This window comes from Mirounga angustirostris, unplaced genomic scaffold (genome assembly GCF_029215605.1).
Source record: "Mirounga angustirostris isolate CCGP_5_RB_7025 unplaced genomic scaffold, mMirAng1.0.hap1 SCAF_4, whole genome shotgun sequence".
NCBI classification, from domain to species: Eukaryota; Metazoa; Chordata; class Mammalia; order Carnivora; family Phocidae; genus Mirounga; species Mirounga angustirostris.
Window position 1 is genome coordinate 46,713,070 of NW_026991712.1, and position 18,414 is coordinate 46,731,483.

The following is an 18,414-nucleotide window of genomic DNA, read 5'->3' on the forward strand; positions in this document are numbered from 1 at the left end:
GTGGTATAACAATAGTAATAGTAGTGACAACAACTGCAACATACTTTATAGCTTGCAAAGTTGTATCTACCTCTCAAATGTATCCTGAAGTCATCTACTTATCCGTCTTCCCAGCTACTGCCAGCATTGCATTTACTTCCTAACTGCCCCTACTTTATTCATATTTTCTCCAATTAATTACCCACACAGTAGCCAGAATGACACTTTCCAAACCCGAATATGATCATATCACTTAGAGGTTTAAAACCCTTCTCTGCTTCCTGTATCACACTCACACATATTAAATGCTGTAAGTTATTGCATGACTTGATCGTATAACTCTTTCCTAGACTCATTCCCTCTTAGCCAAAGTGGCTTTCTTTCAGTTCCTTGAAAATTCAAAGCTCTTTCATGCTAGTCCACTTATCTATTACTGTGAAACAATTAGTCCCAAAGCTGAGTGGGTTAAAACAACAGCATTCATTTTACTCACAAATCTGTAGTTTGGGCAAGGCTCAGCAAGGGTAGCTTGTTTCTCTAAGCACTACTCACAGGCTGGGAGCTAGAATCATGTGAATGCATATTAGTTCCTTGTCTCACTTAGTTGATGCCAGCTCATTGGTTGGGACTTCACATGAGAATGTCAGAGGGAATCTACATGTGGCCTCTGTATGTGGCCTGGGCTTCCTTACAATTTGGAGGCTGGGTTCCCAGGGTGATTTTCCCAAGAGAGAGCCAGGCAGAAGACTCTTCTAACCAGCCTTAAAAGTTGGGCAGCATCTCGTCCTTCCATCATACTCTGCTAATCAAAAGCAAGTAATAAAAGTAGCCCATAACCAAGGGGAGAGGAAATTAGACTCCTCCTTTTGATGGGACAGGTGTCAAAGAATCTGTACACATGTTTTAAACCCACCACCCATGCTTCTGGGCATATGTGCCTGCCCATCTCTGCCTTAGTATGAGCTTCTCTCTTTTTTCTCCTTTGCTTTTTCTTATATTTTGAGTTTCAGTTCAACTCTCAGTTCATGTGTCTTCTTATCCTCTAAATCTAAATTAGATCCTTCAGTTAGATTTCACAACACTCTGTTCTGTTTAAAGCATTTGTTACAATCTGAAATGACATATTTATTTGGAGATTGCTTATTTACTGTTGGTCTTCCAAGCCATCAGTCTGAATGCTCCAGTAGACCAAGGGCTACTTTTGTATTGTTCAGTGTGGTGACCTCGAGGCCTAGCCAAGAACTTGTACATAATAAGATTTTAGTAAATATTTTAGTAAAAATTAGTGCACATGGAAGAGTTGTTTTTTTAATTCATTTTTTTAAATTCCTTCCTCTTTAGAAGAATCTGGAATACTTCTTATCCTTGAGAAACTTTAATTTCCACTCATTAATTCTAAAGCATATATATTTTTAAAACACAGGTATCTTATTTTGGGGGGAAAAAAACCCTTCTAATTGTAATTGTTAGAAAGCATTTATTCTCCAAATACTTTAATTATAATAGATGTTAAACTCTTTCAACCTTCATACTATGTTATTCCCTTAAAAAAAAGTTTCACATTTCCAAGAAGTATACACCTTCTGGGGCAAAGGATGCTTTCACAATCTGAAGCACAAGATTGTCCCTGGAGATAGAAAGCTGATTGGTGAGTACTGGCAGTTGGAATACATGTGTTTTTGTTGTTGTCTTTATTTTTTTTAAGATTTATTTTTTTTATTTAAGAGAGAGAGAGTGCACGCACGTGTGGGATTTGGGGAAGGGGCAGATGGAGAAAATCTTCAAGCAGACTCCCCACTGAGTGTGGAACCCAAAGCAGGACTCTGTCTCACAACCCATGAGATCATAGCCTGAACCAAAACCAAGAGTCCGACGCTTAACCGACTGAGCCACCCAGCTGCCCCTTGTTGTTTTTAAATGTTCTTCCATATTCACTCTATCTTCTGGAGTTCTGTCAGGACAATTATTAATTGTCCTTCCCTACTTCAAAATTAAGTGCAAAGTTTAGTGTTTCCAAAATCTCAGTATAATAATTAATTGGTAAAATCAAATCTCTTTTCTTACCATGTGGTGGAAATCAGAAAGAGATTTGCCTTTAGAGGACTATGCTGTTTACAAAGAAATGAAAGTTTCACTTTTACAGAATAAGAATACTTTTCAGCCTTTTGAGAGCTCCTTACTTTTCCTCCCTCTTTACTAGTTGCTAGGGTTCTGTTGGACAGATAGGTAATAATGTCATTCAATTTATGTTTTTTTTTTTTTTTTCTTCAGCAAAATGTCCCAACTACCCATGGATGAGATTCAGCTATGTGAAATAAGACAGCTGATTTCTGACCTAGAATGGCCTGTTTGGGCCATCCTTAATCTTATATCATAAAGGCTAGTTTATCAAGGACTCACTCTTCTTGGCTTCCTGGCAATTGTTAAGAACAAGAGCCATTCTAGACTCACACTCCTATCCCTGGGTATCACCTACTTGCTCTGAAGTCCTGAGCAAGTTGATTAAGCCTTCTCAGCCTGTTTCCTCATCTGTAAAATGAAGATAATAATACCAACCTCACAGGCTTGTTGTGATAATTATATGAGCCAGTGTATTAAGGAGATTAACACAGCACCTGACTTAATAAATGTAAGCTGTTGGTGTGTTGTTTACACTCATCAGTACTTTCCTGAAAGCAATTTTAAAGCTGTAAAAACAATTCCACATTGATTTTTATCTCCAGATGTGGGGATGGAAGTTGAATCTGAAAAGGCAAAGATGAAAACTGCTAAGTGCTTTTCTAACATTGACCCATATTTTACCTTGCTCTGTATTTCCTAGAATTATTCTGAGGTGCCTGGAAGTTACTAACCTTTGCTATGGATGCGATGAGCTAAGATTTATTGTTCACATTTGGAGCCTAGTTGCATATGTGGGGGGGGGGTTGAATTATTGGGTAGTTAACCCAACCCCAGTGGGTTCTCCATTTATCTAGCCCTTGTAATTCCATTACTCCAGCTCAGAAAATTGTTCTAGGTGTTGTGTCTATCATGTTGAAAGAGATATATAAAGATAAAGAACAAACACATAAGTAAACAGAGCTACCATACAACAATCATGATAAGTGTGGTGAGGGAGTTAAACAGGATGCTCCCTGGTGCTGGTGGTAGTGGTAAAGTGGAAACAGGGAAGGTTTCTTTGAAGAAGTCTAATTTGACCTAAATTTTAAAGGATGGAGAGAAATGTATTTTTGTATTTCATACATGGGAAAGGTAAATGCAGTACCCCAAGGCAAGAAAGAATTTAGCTGGTTCCGGGAGGTGGGGGTGGGATAAAAAAAGACCATATGTGTGGAATATTAAAAGGGGGTACTATGAAAAGAAGTTAAAGTTTCAACAATGACTGTGCATGGACTTGTCGGCCACAGTAAGGAATCTAAATTTTACATTAAGTCACTGAGAAACTGCTGAAGGGTTATAATCAAGTGAATGCTATTCCCTGATCTACATTTAAAAAGATATAGCACATACAAAAAAATGAAAACAAACCAAAGAACAGAAGATAACAGGTGTTGGTGAGGAAGAAAAGAAATTGGACCCCCTTGTGCATTATTGGTGGGAATGTAAAATGGTGAAGCCCCTGGAAAACAGTAAGGCAGTCCCTCAAAAAGTTATATGTAGATTTACCATAAAATGCAGCAATTCCACTTCTAAATATATACCCCCCAAAACTGAAAGCAGGGATTTGAAAAGATATTTGTAGACCAGTGTTTATAACAGCATTCTTTATAATATCCAAAAAGATGGAAGCAACTAAAATTTTGATGGATCAATGGGTAAACAAAAAGGTGTATATACATACAATGTCCTATTATTCACCTTTAAAAATGTTACACACTACAAGTTGTAATTTGGATGAACCTTGAGAACATCCTAGATGAAATAAATCAGATGCAAAAGGACAAATACTGCATGATTCCACTTACATGAGTCACATTCATAGAAAGTAGAATAGTGGTTACCAAGGACTGTGAGAAGAAGATAAAGGGCGAGTTATTGTTTAACGCATATAGAATTTCAGTTTGGAGTGATGAAAAATTCTGGAGATGAATAATGGTGATGGATACGTAACAATGTAAATGTACCTAATGCCACTGAGTTGTTAAACTGAAAATGGTTAAAATGGTAAATTTGGGGTTGTGTTCTTATCAAAAAACAAAAACAAAAAAAACAACTCGTTGGATGAGAGTGAGGTAGCAATATGAAAGCAGAGACCAGTTGGAGAATCTTGTAATTTTTGGTGATAAATGATGGTGTCCTAGACAAAGGGGTGTCAGCAGAAATAAGGTTTGCTTTCAAGGTAAAGTTGGAGCTAAGGAGTGATGACGGATTAGATGTGAATGATGAGGAAAAGGCAGGATTAAGGGTAATTCTGTGTTTGGGGTTTAAACATCAGTGTGAAAGCAGTCCTGGCCTTAGGGCGAGGTCAGGGTTAGAGGGTTAAATTGGTCTGTCATCAGCAAATAGATGGTATTTGAGGGATTAATTTTAGAAGAGATAACCAAGGAAAGTGTAGATACAGTTGACCAGCAGTATCAAAGCTACAGTAAGAAAGTGCCGTGAAAGAATTAGTGAAGAAAGGGTAAGTCTCTGGCAAAGAGCGTTTCAGTGTTTTGGGGGGTTTTTTGTTTGTTTTTTTAACTGTAAAACTGAAGTGGCCATACATGAAATAGTCTAGCATGGAAATAAGAATATTAATTGGGCGGGGCAGATTGGACCGTGCGAGCCTGTTTTGCATTGGCAATTAGAGAAGCTCTTGGAGGTAGGAGTGAGTGTTACACCCAGAACATAGGCAACCACGGTTAAGATATACCTTCGTGATATAAAATGGGATGGTTTGTTTGCATAAAAACTGAACACTGTCAGTTATTGTAGATGTATTTTCAGATGGTCTGCCTTCTTGTTTTGAAATGTGAATAGGTCTCCTAGGATTTCCCAGGATAGAGATAGGCAGCTGGGTCTCTCGCATGTCTAAGAGGCAGCCTAGAATAACAGAGAGAGCCAAGCGTGGGTATCTGTCAGATCTCTGAATACTGATCATTCCTCTTATATCGGTGCATCCTTGGGAAAGTTATTTAATCGTTCTGGGGTGTATTCTGTCATTTTGAAAACAGAGATAATAGTGCTTAACTCACAGACGTGTTATAAGGGATAAAGATAATGCATGTAAATTGGTACATAGTGGGCAATAAAGGAATGGTTGCTGTTCTTATGGACGTCTGTTGGGAGTGGGACTCAAATTTCAGTGTGACCAAAGAATTCCATGGAGCAAAGTAACAAAGGCACACTTTGAGACTAAATCATGAATGGCTTGGAAATCATCCTAAGGAATTTATTCTATAGGACTTGAGTAGCTTCAATAGTGTGACAGAAAGGAAGAGCTTGGGAATTGTCACAGTCAGAATGTAATATATAGATATTGATAAACTGTCTTCTCATCCCTTAGGGAGAGTAAGTATATCACATTGGAGAGAATTTAAGGAAGTAGCTTCATTTTTTTTTTTTAAGATTTTTTTTATTTATTTATTTGAGACAGAGAGAATGAGAGAGAGAGAGCACATGAGAGGGGGGAGGGTCAGAGGCAGAAGCAGGCTCCCTGCTGAGCAGGGAGCCCGATGCGGAATTCGATCCAGGGACTCCAGGATCATGACCTGAGCCGAAGGCAGTCGCTTAACCAACTGAGCCACCCAGGTGCCCTGGAAGTAGCTTCATTTTTAAAAATAGAGTACTTTCTATCAGATCAGTGATCTCCACACTTTTGATAGCATATCTCCATCAATCAATTTTTTTAACATTTACCCTCTCTTATTTATAATTCTATTCATGAACAGATGTACTAAGCATTGTATATATTATGAAACATATTCAAAATAGGAATATTAAGATGAGCTAAGGATGTCATAAAATTAAAAAAATATATTTTTTGTTTTACTTATTAATTGTATTTATATTGTTTTGCTCCTATTAGGACTATCACTAATTATTATCCTGGAGAATTCTGTCACTGACTACACTATAATATTGATTTAACACTTGGAAATACAGCGATTTCAAGACCCATTTAAAATTACCATGGCCAAAAAAGACATCTCACCACCTCACAAGGAAATGTACATGCAACTGAAAAAGTTACATCATTAGCTGATTGCAACTCATGAACCTCGTTTTATAATCCTACCTATCAATTATGCAAAAGTTTTTTGGTAAAATTCAGACAGTAAATTTCCATATTCCATGATGTCTGTCAGTTGTCCCTGAAAACTAATCAGGTGTTGCATTTTCATATTTTTAACAAATGGGCTTAAAATCCCACTAAAATTATTCTTTTTTAGCAGGCTATCTTATAGGTAGAAAACTCTGTTGCTGGAATTTTATTTTATTTTATTTTTTTAAAATTTTTATGTGAGAGAGAGCACAAGTGGGGGAGAGGGGGTGGTGGGAAGGGGACGGAGCAGAGGGCGAGGAAGAAGCAGACTCCCCGCAAGTAGGGAGCCCAATGCGGGGCTCTACCCCAGGACGCTGATATCATGACCTGAGCCAAAGGCATACACTTAACCAACTGAGCCACTCCGGCACCCCCTGGAATTATATTTTTATTTTTTCTATTTTTATTTATTTATTTATTTATTTTTAGAAAGAGAGCACCCTGGCGGGGAGGAGGGGAGAGCAGAGGGAGAGGGAGAGAGAGAATATTAAGCAGGCTCCACACCCAGCTCAGAGCCTGACACATGGGGTTCGAGCTCATGGCCTTGTGATCATGACCGAGCCAAAATCAAGAGTTAGATGCTTAACGGACTGAGCCACCCAGGCACCCCTGTTGCTGGAATTTTAAAGTAGGAAATTGAGAGTTTTTTTGTTTTTTAAGAGAGAGTTTTAATAGGTGAAGTATTTATATCTTTTTGAGTACAAAGTCTTGTGATAATGGAAACATTTCTAAACATGCATTTTTAACATACTCTCTACATGGCACATCTTTCAAAAGTAGTTTCTTTCTCCTACATTACTAAAACATCGCATTTATCTTGAGACAGATTACTTTCAAAGTAGCAATTGAGTAGCATACTATTTGCAGCCAGTTCCCTTTACAGAAAAAGGCAACACTGTTGTCTTTTTGTAAAAGAAATGCATAGCTTATTCAAGTTTGACAACTCTTTACATTTTCATAAGATAACCAGAAAACATATATATGGTACAAAATACGTTTTTGGCCATTCCCCATCATATCACAAAGTATTATAAAATTTCTACTTTTAAGACGATATAACCCATAAATTCATTTAATCTGTCACAGAAAAATAGTGGTGTTATAATGTGCTAGAATCAAGCTAACTGTTGCAGGTGATTCTGTAAACCCCTCCACACTGTGGAACTCTATCTCCTTCCTCCGGACACCTGCTGGAACGCAGGTGACAAATAAATGTCCACGTGAGGGCCCCAATATCAATCTGAACATTAAATAAAAGTGAAGTTGATTTCTTCTTATTTTATAGATAGGTGTATTCATGCATGAATGTGTGGATGCATGCATTACATAAAATGCTGTGGCATTTTGGGCCTACATCTCAATGGGGCATTTTATACTCCTACTTTGAAGACCCTGAGATTAATCTCCTCATCATTTTTTGGTGTTGGTGAGATTGAATCTGCCCCCAGAAAATAAGGGCGAGTTGAGATGATCATCCACCTGACTCAGGCTCAAGGACATGCCTTTTAGAAAATTCACAGGATGCATTGCTCAGCACTTCATTCACTACTGTAAGGAAGCACAAATTTGAGGAGAATTTTACTCTATTTAGCTTTGTGAGGTGATTTTGATAAAAAGTAGTATCATGTTAATGATTAATATAAGTAGTTACTGTTTTGGTAATTATTTCTGTCCATCTGAGAAACTGGGGTTAGTGAGATGACATAATGCCCTGCTATTGTTCATTGTTGGTTGAGTTTTGTCTTTTTGAGTTATTTTGGTCTTGTTTTGTCAGTGTGTCTGTGTATGTGCATGGACACTATATATTCATCTTTAAAAATATAAAACATACTTAGGAAAAACCATAAGGAGACCAATATAGCATAGTACTCAAACTTGCCAGTACAATGACTAGCATATGATAGAATCCCAATTAAAAACAACTGTTTTTTTAGTTTGGTGGGGGGTTTTGTTTTTGTTTATTTGTTTGATGACTGGAGATCAGCCATTACTATTTGAGCTAATATTACTATTAGCTCCCAGAGCTATGAAATACCAACTGCAGTTCACTCAAATGCAGAATGGAAAAATCTCTCCCTAGCCTTTATATCCCAAGTTTTTAGTTTCTGTAACAAATTAAAGAATTTCATGTTAAGGTGAAAAATATGGTCATCATGATCATTATAATTTTTACTAATGATCCAGCTGTTTTCCATCTCCTTGTCCAAAAGGCAGTTGTCTCTTGATGGCTAAGATGTTCAATGGTGTAACTTTTGGTCCTTCCACTGTTTGATTTCCATTTTAAGAAGCCATTTAAATAGACAGTAAAATTCTAAAGGAATTGAATTCTATATGTGCAATTTCATACACTGATTCATTCATGGTAGGAATGGGATGGTGATTTAGAACCCATTGATTTTTGAATGAACAGAAAGGCTAATTTCTGCCTCATTAACTTATCCTATGAATTTTCAATTTGACCAATTCTGAATGACTACTCCCACATCAATTTAGTTTTTTGGTTAATAGGTAGTTATAATTCATATTGATAGCCACTTTTCAGACTAGAAAATTTAGCCCCTAAATTCTGCCCTTCTTTGTAACTATGAAATATATGCTGTTTCAGGGGAAAATGTCCTTAAACCTTTGCTAACTCTGTGGGTAATACACAAAATAGGGGAGGGACACTTTTTAGTTGTTAATTTTAGTTAATAACAGAATTTTAACATTTGGAAGTCTCATACTGAAAAATGGAAAATAATTTTATAATATTGAAAACTATTAAAAATGCTTTCCTTTATTTTATCAAGAAAGTCAGTTAATTATATCAGATTATATGTTAATCATTACATACTTAAATTTTTTAATAAATATGTTAAAATTTAATATGAATTCAATAATTTTAAAAATGACATCCGAAAATAATAAAAAATTATATAATTGTGTAAATTGAAGTGATTGTTACTAAAATACCATAAAATACTATAAATACTATAAATAAAACTATTACCTTTGCCCTTTTCCTTCTATATTGAGTGCTATAATTTGGATCATATGATCACGGGGCCCATGGACTTTGCATTTGGCCATACCACACATGAGCTGCAATGAGCTTTACCTGAAATCACTTGCTCAGTCACAAATAGACATGTGGTCTGACATATATTCTAAAATATATCCCTCCCTGCCCTAATAAATTCATTAGTTTAATTATTTAAATTCTTCTTGGAAAAATATCTAAACATCCTTTCAAGATGTTCTTTCCGTATGTTGGGTCCTGCCAGTGATGGAATTTTAATCTGGTTCTTGCATTTGTGATTCACCTTAGTAAATGAATAGGAGTATCTTAATGTTATATTAAGGCATTGATAAACTTACTAGCTTTAACAACTGGAGGAAAATCTACTTCTCTAGATTTTAGTACTGGCCTGAGAGACTAAGTAAAAATATATATTCTAGGGCTCCTGGGTGGCTCAGTTGGTTAAGCGACTGCCTTCGGCTCAGGTCATGATCCTGGAGTCCCGGGATCGAGTCCCTCATCGGGTTCCCTGCTCAGCAGGGAGTCTGCTTCTCCCTCTGACCCTCCTCCCTCTCATGCTCTATCATTCTCTCTCTCTCAATAAGTAAATAAAAATCTTAAAAAAAAATCTAAAAAATATATATATATTCTAAAAATCCTCTGTTTATATTTGTTGTTAGTCATGAGAACTGCTAATGTCTCCTTTTTGTTGTTGATAACCATCTTTCAGGATACCACACTGATATATGGGTGTGGATAGCTGAGTTGATTAACGGGTTTTCCCAATATGGTTACATGAAATATTAGTGACAAAGATATTCTTTATTAAGGGATTTACTAAAACTTTGCATGCCTGCTACTCCTATTTATACTACAGTCTGGTAAAGGCAATATCTATTGGCACAGAATTTAATATTTAAATGTTTACCTTTTATTGCTTGGTAAGTCCTCTTACTCTACAGAGACCAGCACTCTTCTGGTTGTTCCTCCATTTGAATAATCACTAAGTGCAGGAAATTGGTTTTGTCTCCAAGATAGCAAGATAATTTAACTGTTAGTAAAAGAGGGAAGGTAATTCAAGGTTAGACTTTGTTGCTGTATTTGAGGTTCTGTGGTTGCTTGTCCTCATGATAATGACATGGGCTAATTCCCAGACAGTAAAACAAGTTTTGCCTCCAAAGAAACTTGTTTCTTGATAGTTTTCCAGTGCTCTCAGTGCACTGGAAATGCATGTGTCTATCCAGTAAGCAAAAGAAGGCAAAACAAAGAAAACAAAATAAAAACAAGTTGTCTTTCCTCACAACTCTGATTCTTTACATCTTACCTGCATTTCAGTCTTGCTCCATTCATTCCAAGGACAGCAGGAACAATTTCAAGAACTCAGAGCAATTAGTAAGCATAAAATAATAATATGATTGAGCAAAAAATGTGCTGGTGGCTTTATGTATTCTCAGTCCTCACATCAAACCTGCAAATTCAACATTTCCCCCAAATGCATACATGAGGAAATTATTCCTTAACTACCCATTATATGCTTTTGAGAGCACTGAAAAAAATATTAAGAGACAAGCAATCTCAGAAGGCAAACTTATTTCCTGTCATCCAGGAAATTTAAACATTAAACATTAAAAACAATGTTTAAAACAGGGATATATTTCAAATAACAATGTATGAGGATGAAGTCTATGGTATAGTCTTTAAGGGATAAGGTGTACCTTCAAATATTACTTTGTATATTTAATTTAATTTTCTATCAAATAAGATATTGAAGGTTGTAATTTAGTAGAAAAGAAAAATGTTTTCTATGTCACTTCTGTCATATTTCAATTTTTTTTAAGATTTTATTTATTTATTTGTCAGAGAGAGAGAGAGAGAGAGCACAATCGGGGGGGGGGGGAGCAGCAGAGGGAGAGGGAGAAGCAGACTCCCCACTGAGCAAGGAGCCTCATGTGGGACTCGATCCCGGGACCCCGGGACCATGACCCGAGCTGAAGGCAGACGCTTAACTGACTGAGCCACCCAGGCACCCTCATATTTGAATTTTTAAAATTTCCTTTCGTTACTTTAGATTGATAAGGTGCTAAGGCTACCCACCATGCTCTATTTATATAACACAAGGGTTTTTGTTCTATATACATAGAATAAGATGACTTATAACAGAGTTTCCTATACCTCTATGATGATTATGGACCAGTGTTTGAATCTGATATACACTATTTATACCTGATTGTCATTCAGTGGTGACTTAAGAGTCAGTGTTTACAAAGCTTTCTGGATTTTGGCCATAGTGGTTTTCTACTGTTGATGCTGAGTGTCCTGTCCACTTTGTATTTGGTCAGTTTTACATCACCATGGTGACCAACTTAGTCTCCTCCAAGGAGCGTTAGCATCTTATGTAGGGCTATTTGGTACAGATTTCTTTTCTCTATCATACCCAAAATGATCAGACTCTCAGAATTCTGTGGTGTCAACAGCTTAAGTAGTTTGTGTAAGACAAAAACAAACTCAAGAGACTATACTCTCTCGGTGTTTAAGATTATTTAAGCAAGTATTTGTTTTTCCCTGCAGTTTTTGAGTATTGGATGTAAAGATGCACTGTGGATCAAATTAATACTTTAGGTTTTGTTTTTTATATCCACGTAGAGTATGATTGTCCACAGCAGTTTTAATAAAAAATGTTATTGATGGCTTGCTGGTTTCATACTCTTAACATGACACTGATATGCTTGATTTTCCACTGTTTTGTGGAAAGATCCATTGCAAGTTTCCATTGAGAATTATTCTTGGTTAATTCTTGATGATGTCAAAGATATCTTAATTAACAAATAACAATGATATTAAGAATGGTAAACTCAAGGTGACCCATAATCTCAGTGACAGTTATCAGACAAAAACAAACTTTGACTATAAAATGGCAGGTCCCATAGATTTTCTGATATTTTTCAATTAAAAAGAATTATTCACTTCTCAATCATTTAGAAAAAATTGACTTTCATGATAAATGGCATAATATAAAAGAGATCTTGAAGAAAAATCACAATTTATTTTTTTATTATTCCAACTCATTTGTTTTAAAGGGTAATGCATAAATCAATATGTATTTTTATAACATGCTATTTTTTCATTATCCATTTAAAATTTATATATTTTATAGTCTTTTTATTTGTGTAGTTTTCTCTTTGCTGACACCATAAACGATGTGGTGGCCAGTAGCTTAGCACCCATGAGTAACCTAGCAACAAGTCAGCTCTCTAACAAGTAAGAAATAAATGCAAACAAAGTGTTATGGGAAAAAGAGTTCAATTTCAGAATATTAGTGAATGTATATTGTTAAGTATCAAGATGAACTCTTCTAATTTGGGGGAAATTGCATTACAATATAGGTATTGAATTTTCTAGTAAGTAATACATTGCCAGTGAAATCTTGTCTCCTTCATTCAGAAAACAAATGGAGTCTATTTCAGACTGCAGCACTGTTGACTAGGTAACTCTGAACATACGTGTCTTCCCTGGAAGCCTATTCATTACAGATTAGATGAGAGGAGTATCTTGGCATGTTTTCACCAAGTGGTAGGTGAATTTACTAGATGGAGTTTCGAAAGTAAACCTTCCTGACAGTGAGGTGTTGTTGATCTCTTAAACAGTTTTAGAATAAATGTTTTATTTTATTTTCAAAGGGTTGTGCTTAGAGTTCTAAGCTTTTCGGGACATCATTTTCTTGGAAATACTACAAATGAATCCACCTTGTCTTTTCATACATTAAGACTTTGGTATATTTAATATCAGTCTCTTTTGGTGAAATTTAATTTATATAATTACTGTTTGTTTTCACTGAGAAAATAGCTCTCCTCTGTGTTAGTGGTCAGGTCATAGCGGAAGTATATCAGGTATCGGGGAAAAGCTGTAGCTTCATAGGATCATCATTTGTATGATGAATAGACCCAGGTGGCAAGGTTAAATACATACTGGTGAATACCTTCCACTAAATAGCACAGCTTCTATTCTGTGTGACAGGCAGAATTAATTGGCCTTTCTCAATTTGACAGGCAGTTCACTGCACTTTAAGAAATCTTAGTACCCCATGGAAGATTGAGGTAAGGGACAGAAGGATGGGATATGAGCTGAACATATGATTGTGCATTTAAAATGAATGCATAGAATTGTAGAACTGGAAAGCATCTGCTCTCTGGTGAAAATTTTTTTTCCCCAAATACCCTGAGTTTTAGGTTACTTTGAAATTCTGACCTTAAATGACTGAATTGTTGCTATAATCACGATTGGGATGTGAGCTCAACTCAGACATCTTTCTCTCACTATCCACACAGGATCTCCCTTCTCTGGGGAAGAGGAGAATAAAAATCATGAGATCCTTAAAGAGAGACCCAAACATACTTAGCAAGATAGTCTGATTCGTTTATATATGAGAATTTTGGTCACTTACATTATTTGGATTGAAGTGAGTCACCTTAAATAAATGGAAGACTATTCTTTACATGAGAAACACTTACCTACCCTTCAAGACATCTAACTACAATTGAATAGATCAATCACATGAAATTTATACTCAAAATGTCATGACAGAATAATATGGTCTGTATTGTTGATGCTACTCATGATGACAACAGCCCTTGGTTAGTTGTTCAGGAAAGTGACATTTTAGATGTGGTATATGCACATTAACTACCCCTTCCAGCATAGATGTCTCATTGGGGTTATTGTTGAAAAGGTATCATCCCTTATTTGGGGAAGTTAAGTTCCTAAAGGGCAGGGGTCATATTTTATTTGTTATCTTACCCAGTATTGAGTATAGTTCCTTATAAACAATAAGCTTGCAACAAATGACTAACCTTTTTCTTTTCAGTTAGTTTTTGTAGGTGTGCTAGAAAGATCCACAACGATCCCCAAAATTATATTAAACTACAGAATGTATGTTAAAAAGAGATAAAACACTTAAATAATATATGCCCTTGTAGAGGAAATGAAGTTTAAAGATCCACTAGTTACTGTAAAGTTATTGTTCAGTTTTGAGGTCGGTCTAAAAGGAACTGTCCTTATTGCAGGTTTGGTTACAAAAGTACGGCTACCTTCCACCAACTGACCCCAGAATGTCGGTGCTGCGCTCCGCGGAGACCATGCAGGCCGCCTTAGCTGCCATGCAGCAGTTCTACGGCATTAACATGACAGGAAAAGTGGACAGAAACACAATTGAGTAAGTAGTGGGCATCCACGATCTTTCTTTTTGTGGTCCTTGAGCTGAAAAAGTTTAAGTGAGCTCCGCCAACCATGAGTGGAGCAATTTGTCTCCTGTCCCTTTCCTTTGGAATTTAACCTCTTTCAACCCTACTCCACTAGGATGTCAGGTCTGTCAGAGTCAAATTTACTCACTTGATTTTAGCGGCACTTTTTCAAAATGGGGGGGAGAAGGAACAATGAGAGTCGGAGTAAATGGCTGAAGCTGTTTTAGGAAGAGCTACGTCAGTGATGTGTTGGAGCTGGCTTGTTCTGCTGGTGCGGACATATTGGGCACGTTTCTTCCCTGTTAAGTGACATGATATCAGTAGCTTGAAATTGGCCAGAGTAGAAATATTGACACTAAGGAAAATGGGAAACAATACAAATCAGGGCTCTTTCTGGGGGGACAAGGGTATTAGAGAGTCAGCTAACAGTTTAGTAGCCTCCTATTTGTGGTAATTTTCCACATGAGTTAAATCAAGGAGAGGTTCCTGCAAGTCTCTCCTTCCAATTTTTTATTAGCAAATGGCTTGTTTTGACTCTTTAATAATATTTGTGATTTTATGGATTGATTCATCAATCATTTGTTCATTTATTTATTCAACCAGTAACTCATTACTGGGCATTGCATCTGTGAAAGAGGCATATAACAGATCAGAAGACAGAGTCTCTTCTTCAGAGGAACTTCAAGTTAACTGTGTAGCTAGACATAATCACAAATTATTTTACCACAGGTACACTGTAGGTTCTGTAACATTATGAAACAGCATTATTGTTTTTGGACAGCAAAGGAGGATGTGATTAATTCTGTCAGTGCAGGGAAGAATCATCTGTGTTTATTGAGTCCTTGATACTCACAAAGTAAATCTACTTCATTTGATATGATCATCATACATCAACCCTCCACAGTAGGGAAGACAAGGATATATTTTGCTCTCTACACTGTCAAATAAAGAAACTAAAAGTCAAAGGCTAAGTGAAGTCCAGAGTAGTTGCAGAATCCAGATCTTTTGGTGTTTAGTCAAAGAACTTTCTACTATACCATGTTGTGAACCTCAAGAAATGACACATTTATTTTTCTTTTTAAACCTTGAATACCTGAAATTACTTGACTCAGGTATATATAATTTTTACATATTAAACTAACTTAAATATAATTTAAATACTATATTTTGCCTTCTAATACTTACAGCATGGTATTAGTCATACTGTTCCTATTTCATGAAGACAGGACGAGTACCTAATAAAAGGCTTGAAGATTAAACGTCAAAGCAGTTTTGAAAAATAAATATAATTACCTCTCCTACCATTTTTAAAAGATACATAAATATTAACTTTGGTATACCATTTGGGAAAATAGAACCAAGAATGAATATAATGCATTTTGCAAGAATGAGAAACTTGTTATTAATATTGGGACTAGGACTTGGATATTTTGAATCTGCTGCCCTCTATTCGTTGCAATTCTCTGTTAATAGTGTCCTAAATAAATACAGTTTTAAATTCATTTTAATTACAATTATAAATTAATTTTAAATATAGCTTATTAAGTTAATAAGCAAACCCAACAAATCCTACATTTTGTTGCTGCATATAGTACAGAATTCCATTTAAATCATACTTTTAATCCCAACATTTTCCAGAGTGCTCTGAACAGCTTTTATGCTCCCTAGTGCAGAGCTGTTATCTTCTGATTGACTTTCTTGGACCGTATGACACAGTTTTTAAAAATACAATAAATTGAGAGCTTGGGAAACAAATTCCTTTGAATCTGCTTATTACCAGCTATTAAAATTCAGAAAGCAGAGTTCTATAGACGGTGGCATCTGTGTTTCCTGTCCATTTTGAGAGCTCCTGCTGGCCATTGGAAGGACTCAAGATGGATAGGTTTGATTTCCCAAGATAGCTGGAAAAAGGTCTTTGTCAGGAGATGATGGGAGAGGAATGTGCGCAGGATTTATTTAGGCCGCTTATGTGGAAAGGGTCTGAACAGTTTTTAGTTGTTCTCTGGCAGGACAATGTCAAATGCAGAGGTGCAGAAAAAGACCCTGTGTCCTATTCTGCCACACAGTGGCTCAGATTCCAGCCCAGGAGAAATGATTGTGTCAGTGTGTAGGAGTTAAAGTAGCATTTCTGTGAGTTATAGCATTGTAGAGAGAAGAGCAGCTGTATAGGACCCTTTAATTTAAAACCAACCAGTGTTTTGATCTGTTTTCTTTAACCAAACTTTGTTCTAATTCAGTTTTTTTTTTTTTTCCTTTCCTTTCTTCTTCCTCTTTTCTAACTGGAAATGCTTCTTTTCCTTTACATACACTGTTATTCTTAGATGAGCCCACTAAAGCCCGGTTCAACCCTCATCGGCCCTTCCTAGATTGCCCTGCTTCTTCTGTCCCCTATGGCACCCACGTTGTCACTCACACTAGAAGCCCTGTGGCTTCACTGGCCTGCTGTCTGGGTTTTTCCACTGATGTATCCTCAGTCTTGAGGTGGTGTTACGCAGGGTACTCAGCTCAAATAGTGTCCTGTTTTTGGAAGTATAATCCCCATAATCATGCTACTTAAGGAATTGTCTGTGCTTTTGTAATCCCAAATGAATGTGTCGTAACAATCCATGCTGAAGTTGTACTCTATTATTTTACATAGTCAAATTATAAAGTATGAATTTTTATCTAAACCTTATCACATAAAATATGGACTACAATTATAGACCTAAAATTACTCCTCAGTATTAAAATAATGTCTTAAGATTCATTTTCATATGCTGCTATAAACTCTTATCTAATTGTAGGCTCTTGTCAAGATCAGTTGTTTTTAAATTAAATAATTATGTCCTCCTTTGTCAGACAGACATTTGATGCATTCAGTCTGTAATTCTTGGGTAATTAAAAGTAATGATGCAGTTGTGGTGATCCCTATATTATGTTTAAGAAATTAACCATTTTCCAGCAACAAATTTAGGTATTACCTTAAATGGCTTACTATATTGCTTTCATATCAGTTAGCACTGGTGTTGGAGAGATAGTAATGCATACTTATCCCCCTCCCCTAAAACGAGCTCATTATCATATGTTGCAATGGTTCTTCAAAATTATGGGTTGCTTAGCTAATTTTTATAAGCAAGCTTACTTAAATTCCTTAATAAGTGAAGCAATTTATGTTGTGCATGAAAAAGGATTATTTTAGCATGGAGGGAAAAAGATAGCAAGGCAATAATGAAATGAGTCTAATGTGTTTTTACAATATTAATATATATATTAATGGTAGGTATTTTAAAATTTTAATTCATCTTTTATGTGTGTATATTATCATGCATTGAAGCATGCTTGTTGAGATATCATTTTTAAGGTGATCTTTCTTTTTTATCTCCCTCCATGTATGTGTGTACACACATGAATATGCAAATATACACATATATTCATACATATGTAGGATGATCTGAGTAATTCTGCTTAATTTATTTAATTTATCTTAATTAAAATTAATTTAAGACTGAATGTGTAGCTTTTTTCAAATAATTATTATGAAACCACAGTGGTATTTGAATTCTCCTAATTTGAGAATTGAAATATTTATTTAGCTATATCAAGAACCATAAGCTTCGGGGCTTAATTTTCAATAGGTTTCGTGATTTTCAGTCATTTGTCTAAATTATCGAGTTAAGACTCTTTTTCAATATAGGTATAAAAGATAAGTTCATCAGTAATTAAATTTCTTTTTAGTTCTGATTATAGCAATGGGACTGCAACACTATAGGATTACGTTATAGGATGGATCAATCCTTATTTTGGTAACTATGGAAGGATGGCTGATAGCTAAATCATCCTCATTCCCCTTCTGGAAGGTGAAAGGTGAAAGCTTAAATGAGAGCTGACACTAACTGAGCTTTTTCTTCACATTGCGCATCATGGAGGCTTATTACATCTATTCTCTGTGATCAGGCTTTCAAGTACACTAACTGCAG

General features: G+C 35.9%; 1 protein-coding gene across 2 annotated transcripts in view; it reads left to right on the forward strand.

The window, feature by feature from the left end:
• The window catches only part of MMP16 (matrix metallopeptidase 16), a 280,343-nt gene that overhangs the window by 124,272 nt on the left and 137,657 nt on the right, over positions 1-18,414 (forward strand). For both annotated transcript variants that reach the window (XM_054512545.2, XM_045896274.3), the window contains exon 2: positions 14,282-14,430. In XM_054512545.2, coding sequence (XP_054368520.1) covers positions 14,282-14,430 — 149 coding nt within the window. The remainder of the gene's footprint in view (positions 1-14,281; positions 14,431-18,414) is intronic.